Source organism: Anas platyrhynchos, chromosome 2 (assembly GCF_047663525.1).
Source record: "Anas platyrhynchos isolate ZD024472 breed Pekin duck chromosome 2, IASCAAS_PekinDuck_T2T, whole genome shotgun sequence".
Taxonomy (NCBI): domain Eukaryota; kingdom Metazoa; phylum Chordata; class Aves; order Anseriformes; family Anatidae; genus Anas; species Anas platyrhynchos.
The window spans coordinates 141,700,946-141,711,409 of NC_092588.1; the positions used below are offsets into that span (position 1 = coordinate 141,700,946).

The following is a 10,464-nucleotide window of genomic DNA, read 5'->3' on the forward strand; positions in this document are numbered from 1 at the left end:
GGTTCACAGTATTTCTTGGAAACATTAAAAAGTTTTGCTTCATTATTGATTCAGCATAGAAAGTGGCACCTAACAAGCTTTTTTTTACAGTCACATTCGTCAATATTGGCTTTCTCCTTGACCACAGGAACACTGATTAGCAGGATACATGGTGAGAGACTTGCCATTGTGAATTGCACGTCTTAATGGCATTTCTGCTGAATAGGGCCTTTAGATGCCTGTCACTGAACCTCTGCTTATGATTTCATCTAGCAGAGCAATAACTCATATCTCAGAAGTACCTAGGGTAAGACAACATATTGGATGCTGAGCTGTTCCTCCACCTCTGTAGCCTTGTTGAACTTACCCCCAGCTCTGCTTAGTGCTGTCCTGTAACAGTGCTGTGTCTCATGGATTTGTGTTTGCTTGGATTTTATTTTATGTTCAATGTCAGCTACAGGCACCTAGATGGCCAGGTTTTCAAGCTCTGCCTAACAGTTTCTGTATGCAGAAAAATACTTTGCTGGTAACTACTACATTTGCACATAAAGAGCGTGACTCAGAGATCACTGGAATCAATGAAAGCTTTCCCCTGGCTAACACCAGCCTTGAAACTACACATAGGAAAAAAAGTTACTTAATTCTGTTCCTCGTCTCCATAGAAACAGGAGAGGATAAATATACTCCTTGGCAAGGATTTTAATGAGAGGCAAATCTTGCTCCAAAAACACTGCTGCAGAAGGCCTGGGAAGCCTATTTTCCTATCTTCATTTTCAGTACATAGGGGTGGCTGACACTTTTAAAATATTTTGTAGCAATGAACTGTCTGGCATGGTTTCCTGCAAAAGCACTTTAACATAAAAGGAAACAATTTCAGATAGTGCTTTAAATTACATAAGTACTATAAGCACCCGCTAAGAACCCATGTCAGTATCGGTTATTTAGGCATCATTCTCATCAAATTACATGTTTTTGAGCATGGTGCTGAAGATCAAACTAAATGAATTGAAACTGCTTCAGAATTCATACAAATCAATAGGTTTTACTTCTGCTACAATCTGTCCTTTCTGGCACAGGGTCGGTACAAAATCCTTATTCTTCTATCTCTCCTTCTGGTTTTCATGAATAAAAAACCTAAAGCTACATCACCTTGAATAAAGAAGTTCTCATTTACAAGATTAAATTCATACATAGTTTCTAACTATTTGCTTTTTAAAGTAATAAGCCATTTTTTTTTTTTTAATAAACTGGCACTTCCCAACAGTAAGCCTTAGAAATTCTGATTTACCCCAGAGCTAATCACAGTGTTATGCTACAGGACAATTTTTCAGGTAACTGTAATTTTTGATGAGCTTGTGAATTGTGTGACTTTTGACAAAAGCTTGTGAATTGTGTGACTATCCTCAGTTTAATAACTGAGTATCAAAAAAATGCCCTTCCCAAATTAAATTCAACTTCCATTTACTTCTGGCTTTAATGCTTTGAAATTTTAAGGAAATATTTATGATTGGTTTGTCCAGATAAATTAATATACATACTAAATATATTGGTACACAAGTGTGTAAAAATATATCCTACACTGAAAGAAACAGCTACTTCTGAAGGTCAGGTTTGGCGTGTTCAAGCTGCCCAGCAGAAATTATTCGACGAGTCTCTACAAAGTTGATGTGAACGTATACAAATAAGAATGCAAATACATGGTGATACCTGAAAGGCTTTCTCCCATAAGAGAGAAAATGGGGAAATTCGCAGTATAGCTTTGGAAGAACTTTGCTAGCCTTGCTGTCTACCAAAGTGGGCACACATGAGGTTTAAGCACAGTACTTCCCTTAAAGAATTTTCTGGTTTGGTATGAAATGGGAGAGCTGAGCACAAAGCCAGGACCAGCTTTATAAATGTAAACAAAATCATACTGCACTGGCCTTACTTGTGGTTGTTTTCTTTGGGGGTGTGTGCACACGCTGGCGTGTACCAAGCAAAAGAAATGAAGTTAGCACAGCGGAGCACAGTGATGAACGTCCATCTCCTCCTCTGCAGCATCCTCACATTGTTTAGGTGCTAAACAGTCACAGGTTCAGCCTGGCATTTATCATACTGGTGTCAGGAGATGCAGGGCAGCTCCAGCCACAGCTCAGGCACAACGTGAGGGGTTCCTTGGCGGGGAGGTGGTGGGTCTCTGTCATGGTCTGGGGCTGGCTGCTGCCCTCAGCTCTGGGCTGCTGCTCCCTAACTCGGTTAAAATCCCACCACTGCGATAAAATAAAAGCATTCCTGAAGTGGTGGTGATAACCCACATAAAGGTTGAGGTTGGAGGGAACCTCTGGAGACCATCCGGTCCAACCCCTTGCTAGCAGGTCACCTGGAGCTCGCTGTGCAGGATGGCATCCAGGCATCTGGGGTTTGCATATCTCCAGAGAAGGAGACTCCACAGCCTCTCTGGGAAGCTTGTGCCAGTGCCCTGTCACCCTCACAGGGAAGAATCTGTCAGCTTTATGGGGGGGATCGCATTAATCTCTCCGAATAATGAACACAGCCCTTTACTTTTGCATAACCGATTTATCCCCAAACCCTCCAAACGAGCCGCAGAAGTCCCTGCAGCCAGGTGAGGCACACCCAGCGGTTCCCGAAGGCGTCCCAGCCCTTCGGGGGGAGCCGGGTGTCTCTGGGGACCTGGAGCTCAGCTCCCCGAAGCGGCAGCCCGGAGCCAGCGGGGTGGGGCGGGCAGGACGCGCATGGCGGCGGGCGGGGGAAGGAAGAAAGGCAGGGAAGGAGGAAGGGAAGGAGGAAGGAAGGAAGGAAGGGCGGCCAGGGAAGCGGGAGGGGTCGCGAAGGGCCGGGCCGAGCCCAGCCGGGCCGGGCGATGCTCGCATTTACCACAATGCCGCGGCCTCCGCCTCCCCGCTCCGCTCCGCCGCCGCCCGGCCCGGCCATCTTCTGAGGGGCTGCGGCAGGGCGGAGCCGAGCGGGGCCGGCCCGGGCTGTGGAGGGGTACGAGGGAAGGAGGCGCCTTTTTCCCCACCATTACACAGGTGCTGGAGTTAAGAGGCGGCTTCCCGATGCTTTCAACCCACCGCAGTTTGTTGTGCTGTCTGTTAGCAGGGGAGCAGCTCAGGAGCCGCGCTGCCTGCTGCCTTCCCTCGCCTGCTTCTGTAAACATGGTTAATAGGGTCCTTGCGCTGCCTCACGGATGAGAAGGAGCTTGTTTCCAGAAAGTATTGTGCTTTCCTAAAAGTAGGAGTTGGTTATAACTTCCAGTATTTATCTTTTAAATATAGAACTGGCAGAATTCTGCCATTCCTATAGCAGTAATTATTCAAGGAAGAAACAGCTGGGTTTAGGGCAGACCTGGGCATAATGAAATGTGCCTAGCGATACCTGAGCAGTTATCACAGACCAAGCAGGAAGGCATTTCAGTTTGGCACATGACTTTCTAGAATGTAATCGTAAAGACTTAGAGACCACAAGTCACAACAGGTGGATCCAGAGAACACCGCGGGTGTGTCCAAATCCGGAGTCTGGTGTCCAGCACGGGCTGCAGTTTAGGTGCATCCTCTTGCTGCAATCCCACTTACATTAAAAATGTCAGGACAATTAATACCTTAGGAATCTGGTGTTAAGAATATTTTTATAAATGAGTCTACAATTACAAACTCTACACTATCTATACAGTATGTACACAGAATCAGATACTATAATGATTTAAAATGATCTTGCTACGGATGCTTTGGTTCTTATGCTTAGCCAGATCTGTTTGCTTTTTAGTGGGCTAAGGATCTACTCTTAACTATTGCTACAGTTGACAACACATATCAAAGAACAGAGGACCACATTTACAAAGTGAGGGAGGCCAGCTCCTGACCGTATCTGTTTTGGAAGTGATCTCTGTATATGAAGACTGAGGTATGTTGCAAAAAAGATGGTTCATGCTCACAGTGCTTTAAAATAAACTTAAGAAAATGTCATGAATTTGATAAAGAGCATATACAGATTTGTACAAACCTACACAGAGTAAATACTATTTCTGCAAAATATATAGGAGATCTTCATAATGGGTAAAATCCCTAAATACTTTTGCATTTCAATTGCATTTCAAATGCCAGTGATTTGTGCCCACAAGCTCTTTAGAAGATAAAAAGTTTCTTCTTGCTGGGAAGAAAGCTTCTAAAGCCCACGTTTGTCTTAAAACTAATACAATCTGATTCAGTAACTACATGTTACATATGAAGCTGCTGTTGAATAAACATTATAGACCTAAGCTCTATAGTTTTGAAGCTACTTATATTGCAGCTGGGATTTCAGATTAATTGTGCCACTGTTGTATGCCTACTGGTTTCTTCTGCCATCTGGACTATTCAGGTTACTACTAGAGTTTTCTGCCTCTTTTTAAACCACATTCTTTATCAGACCACAGGAATACAAGAGATTGTTCAAACTACACCACAGAAGGAACCCCACAGGCAGGAGTTTAAAGATTTGGAAAAGATTATGAACAAGACACTAAAAAATAAATTCCTCTGGCATTGTGCTGAAAAACTTAAGCAGGAAATGTTTGTTCGGTCAAGGTTGTTCCATCAAGGTTGGACAACTGCATTTTGTCAAGTCTTCTTTTGGTATTCTTCTCTTCCAATAGTTTTACAGGGCTCACTTCAGAAGTGCAAAGAAGTGTCAAGCTAATAACAAATAAATAAGAATATGTAAATTAAAAACTAGATAAATTTAGCAGGGGCATAGTTGGAAGGGTAGTGCTAATAACAACAACCATCAATCTGCTCCTGCATGTAAGATTATTAATTAGCATAAAATGTAATAGTTTGGGAGGTTTTTTTTAGTCTTGTTGCAAATGTGACAAATTCATGGGTCTATAAACCCACAGAATTAACAGAAATCAGAATTAATTAGGTTCTTTGTGCATGACGAGAATGAAACTGCTAAGGATTTTGCTGTGGAGCTATATGTTCTTACTGGATATTTACATTGTTTTTCTACAGTCTGAACTGATGTAGAATGAATGAATTTTCAGTAGATTTTCAAACCCTTCTTAATTAGGGTCAAAATATGGTTAGTTAAAACACGGTACTAGGGCCTTAATCGTAAAAAAGAATGTAAGCATTTAGAACTTTTCTATTATGTTTGTTTAGCTGTTTGTTCATAAACTAAAAATAGGAGGAAAAGAGTAAACACTTTCAGATATACAACCGTGGGACATAATCAAAGGGGAAAGGAACAAAGAAAATAGGGAAGAATAGTGAACTCATACTAACAAGTAGGTCTGGACACATAGCCAAAAAGCATAAAGGAGCAGATGGAAAAAGCGACACACAAAGAAACAAAGCAGAGTTAGGACTTATATGCAAATCCCTTGTGAACAGTATTTATATCTTGGGCCTTCGCAAAACTAACTTTATAATTTCAGTTACACATCTTTTCCGCTCTTAGCTTGTTACTGATGAAAGCAGCACATGTAGTACCCACCCTTCCACAACTCTAATGTAAAGAAATACTGAAAACAGAAGATTGGGGGCAGGGGTATAATCAAGAAAACAGTCCAAGACAAATATTATCACATGGTTACCTGTTAGCCTTTGCAACTCCATTATGTATTCCCCTCCCAAGAAGTTATAATAAACATTTGACTACTCAATTTGATATGTAAACACCCAAAATAAACAAGAAAAGCATGAAAATCCAGAATATTTCAAGAGGTATGGCTTACCTAGGTGGAAGCTTGCCAATTAGGGGATGAAGTAAGAGCTCTTATTCTGGTTCTGCCTGTTGCTGCAGCTGTTATGTCAACAGCAGAACTGTAAATAATCTTATGAGGCATAAACCAGCATTTGTTAGTTGTTACAAGGTAAGTGATCCCCCTCCACCCCCATCCCAATTGTTGCAGAAAAAGATGTGTACCTTTTAGGTAAAATGCTCACTGAAGACAATATGAAAAACAAAGTCAAGCAGATGCGGTACTTTAGGGTATGTTGAAAACAATTTAGAATTTCTTTCATATCCAGCTTTAATATATTCCGGAATTTTGAGTTCTTTTGCATTATCTGAAGCAGTTACCAAGTCCATAGGTGACTGTTGAAGACCACAAGGGCAGCAAAAACTATTTGCCAGATTGTTAGGGATGTCTGTGAGAACATAAAGCAGTATTTTAAACCATTTCCCTACATTCAAGAACCTAGAGGGATGGTAGGAAAAGCTGCACAAGTAGATAGAGCCAGGTAGCATCCTATCGGTAGCAGTATTGGTGTTAGACTTTACCTTTGTGACTGCTGCACTATAGCAGCTATTGGAGTGGCACTGCAAAGTGGAATGTAGCTTCTGTCCATATCAAATTCAGCAGAATTAGCACCTTTGGGAACTGGAAAATTCAGCTTGAAAGCAATTTCAGCATCTAAGATCCACAAGTAAAACTCAGAGCATTTACCTGTCACAGTTAACCTGTACTGAGTCTACAAGACTGACTCAGGCTTAATTTGATGATTTTTATATCAAGAAAATGGCTAAAAGCTGACATTCAGATGTTAGTCTGTTTTGTGTATTTTATGACCTTTCAATCTGCATTAGGTACTGCTTGACAGACTGTGGGGCTTGGACTTATTTGGTCCATGATAAACATCTTTAATACAAAACTATATTTTTGTTTGTTATTAATCTCACTGTGCCAGACTAGAGCAACTAGATCTTCACTTTGTAATTTCCTGGCTTCTGAAGATACTCTTCCTGCTTTTCAGGTTTGCGTTATTAATGTAGAGTTCTTCATAGCTGAAATAAATGCAAACAAAAATTTCCTTTTGTCCTTTAATACTAATATAAACTTTATTTCCTTCATAATATTATGCAAATATTTCCCCTAACCAGCTATTGAGAAGATTGACATTTGAATGATAAAAGATCATTTTCAAGAACCGCTGTTCACATCATATCCTGTGACAAACTCATGATGCACAGCTATGAAAATGAGTCAGGAAATTGTAAATATGTTGTGAGTCGCACCCTATGTATTGAATTTAACTGGTCGAGTTTGTTCTCCTTCTAAAAGAGGTTGTTCACTTGAGTTGTCCCTCTTTTTTTTTTTTCTCCTTTAAGTAAACTACAGCGAATTGGAGAATATCCACAAAAAAGAAGATTTCTTAACGTTTTAGATGAGTAAATGAGTAACAGTTCAAGGACTTTTTTTTTTCTTTTTTTTTTTTCTTTTTTTTTTCCCCAAAATAGCTCAGTCTTCTTTGATGTAATTTTGTATACTTCACAGCTTGCTTAGAATAAACATTGCAGTAACAGAAGTGCATTGAGAAGCAGAATCTGGCCCAGCAAGTTCTCCTGTAACACAGGCCTGCTAAATGTGCACGGCTGGCCAACCACCGAACTCTTCAGCTGCACAGAATAAACCCACACCCTGAGAGCACGGGAATGCTGCATTAAGACCATTTGCTCATTTTATTGTTTGTGTAAAAGACAGACCATCCCCCTTGAGCAAACAGCAAAATGGGGCTGTTTCTTCACTCTGTAGTACTTGGGGCCATGTGTTCAACGCTACTGATTTGTTTCCTCTGAAGAGAGAATTACTACATTGCTTCCTGAACATTCATATAGCCCTCCAAGCAATGCCGGAACAGTTCTAGAGGTACCTGTTCTTCTTTACAACTGCTTTGTAAGTTAAAGGGTTGAGTCACCTACATTTTCCACGTGGGACTGACACCTAGCAAGAGTGAACTGAACATTAATTTAATTAATCTTGAGTGACCATATTGAGACAATAGTTATTATTTTACAATGCTGTTATTATTTTACAATTATTATTTAGTGCTGTACAGGTTCAAATCATAACTTCCATTAATGTCAGGCATACGTATCCTGTATGTAAAACATGCGGACTCTAATTGCAGCACTTGGGAACCCCAAAAATGCAGAAATGCATTGTTAATGGCTACCAGTGAAAAAGCCAGGTATAAGTAATTTGCCGTTGCATTTCAAATAATTTCTATGACAAAGACGCAACTAAGCCACATTGCTCCAGGGAATAACTTAAGTGCCTTCAATTTTTCTTCCTAGAACTCCTACTTTCCGATTGCTGAAACAAACGAGATGAGAGTTCTTGGAAAAGATCCTTTTGGTAAACAATTTGAATCCGTTCCCTTTATTGCGTGGTCTCGATTCATCCCTAGATGATCGTATTTATTGTCATTATAAGCACCTAGGAGCCCTACTATGGACAAATATTCTACTGTGTCAGACACTCTGCAAAGAGAGAAGAAGATTATCCACTCCACAGATAACTTTCAGTTTAAGCAGAAGAGAACAAAAGGCTACAGAGTGCCAGAGGAGTTAAAGGAAACTGCACTGGGCAACACGATAAAACTAATCTCAGTTTACCAGCAGCTCAGCTGTTGTTAAATTCTTGGTAGGCATCACTGGAAAGAAACATTTGAGGAAGGAATTGAAGACAAAGCTACCCTGGTGTTTGTGTGAACTTCTCCATGCTGTGGAGTCAATGTGGAGAAGTAATGGAATAATGATTTAACAACACGGGCTGGTACTGTGATCGAACGAAAGTTTGTCATCACAGGAGCATCCAGATCAGCCTGTGTGAATGTAAACCACTGTTTGGCTATGCTCACTCATCTTACAACCATTTGTTGGAGGTACACTGTAGGAAAAAAATAGGTATATTTTTCATAACTTGGTGAAACAGCAGTCAGGTTTACCTCAGGACCCTTTAAACAGCAAAGAGCACAAACAAGAAACCCAACTCACCTTGTGTTCATCCCATAATGCCACTGCTTAGCCTGAAGGATGAAAACCCTGAATTTACTCACACTCTGTTTACATAACATTACATAACAAAAAAGAGCTGGAGCAAGATCAAGGCAGAAAGAAAAAAACAAAACACAACCTAGGAATTCAGTGGTTGAGTATAAATGACTACCTCTGATACCCACTCGCAGGGAGCAATGGCCAGTCCTCGTGACTTTGGTCGGGCTCAATATACCTCTAGTTACGGAGGAGAATGATCGCAATCAGCTGCTGGACTCAGAAGCTGGCTTCCCTGACTATGGGAAATCTCAGGGAACCTTAATAATAGGTTTTGCCATCAGGCTCTCCTGTAATTATATTCTCAATATTATAAGCACCATAAAACCGAGGATGAAAGCACTGACTGGGACTAGTATTTATCTAGACCTCCCATTAATCTGCATATAGGTGAAGTTTTCTTATCTGAACAATGTCTGGCTTCATTAGCGTTGAAATTGCCAGATACGTTGTTTTCCCTGAAACATATGGCAGCGGAAGGACTAGATTTCAGCTTTGTGGCAGACTGATCACAACAGCAGTTTGTGATGCCAATTTTTTTTTTTTTTACAAAAATATACAAAAGGCCAGAATGTGCCCTCCTATAAAAACAAATCAAGATAAAACTCATAGAGACTGAGGAAAATAAAATTATTGAGGAATTTCTCCCATATTATTTCTCCCATAGAATTTCACCCTTACGATTTCATGAGGGGAATAAGGTTACCCCTCTGCGAGGAAGGTTTTGAAGAAGTACCCTCAGACTTAGTGGCTAAGCATGCATGCAGATCCTGAGAAAACAGTGCCTTGAGACCAGCCACATGGAGCCCATCTGCTTCTACCAGCTCTGATGCTTGCTTGAGGCAGCTCTATCAGAGCCGTGCAATCAGGAACTCCCTGTGTTTGTGATGATGCCGTATCTGATTCCTTACTTCCTGAATATAAATGGTTTCATTCTGAAAAACAGCCAGTCAGATATTTATCATAATTTCATGTTGCTATATTTAAAAAATGGATGCACAGTTTGTCATACACAACTTTCAACAGGAAATATTTTCAGTTTGTGGCACCATAACTCTTACTGACCAACGGAGAATTGATACCCTCTTTAGTGTGAGTTTTATGGTGGCTATCCAATATAGTACTGGCTATTTAAAAATACCAGGTTGAAAAGATGACTATTAAACATTATACGTATTTTGATTATGTTCTTTCTCATTATTTAATTGTCAATAATTGACTGGTGAATTTAGAGAATGTTTCAACCAGTAATACTATTTTTGCCTATGAACAGAACTCCCATAATGGTGGCTGTTTTTTCAGAATGAAGTTAAAACTGTATTACAGAAAGGTACAAGTCCCACAGCTTCTGTGATTTAGTTCTGTTTTACTGGTAGCTGATAATAAACAATTCTGCTGAAATTTCACTTTTATATTTGCAAGAATTTATTGAATTTCTGAAGACTAAACCTATTCTAGTCAGGACTGGTATCATTCTACAGACCATCTGTGAGGGTGAAACACCTAGAAATTATGATCTGGAAAGGCAAAGTGTAGTAAAATAAAATAAAGTAAAATTAAACAAAATAAAATAAATCATCCATTCTAAGTACAGTTGTTTGTAGGAGAGCATTTGATCTATCTTGAGTCTGCTTTAGTTTCCCATCAATTTTTTTTTAATCATGTGCCAAC

At 40.2% G+C, this 10,464-nt stretch overlaps 1 protein-coding gene across 2 annotated transcripts in view; it reads right to left on the minus strand.

The window, feature by feature from the left end:
• PRTFDC1 (phosphoribosyl transferase domain containing 1) overlaps nt 1-3,151 on the minus strand; it is a 45,313-nt gene extending 42,162 nt beyond the window's left edge. The window contains exon 1 of one of the 2 annotated variants that reach the window (XM_072033713.1): nt 2,999-3,151. In XM_072033713.1, the coding sequence (XP_071889814.1) occupies nt 2,999-3,136 (138 nt within the window). In that variant the 5' untranslated portion in view covers nt 3,137-3,151. Of the gene's footprint in view, nt 1-2,853; nt 2,974-2,998 lie in introns of those variants that run through there. The other variant, XM_027450624.3, reaches the window with a different exon arrangement.
• Nucleotides 3,152-10,464: the final 7,313 nt, after the last annotated feature.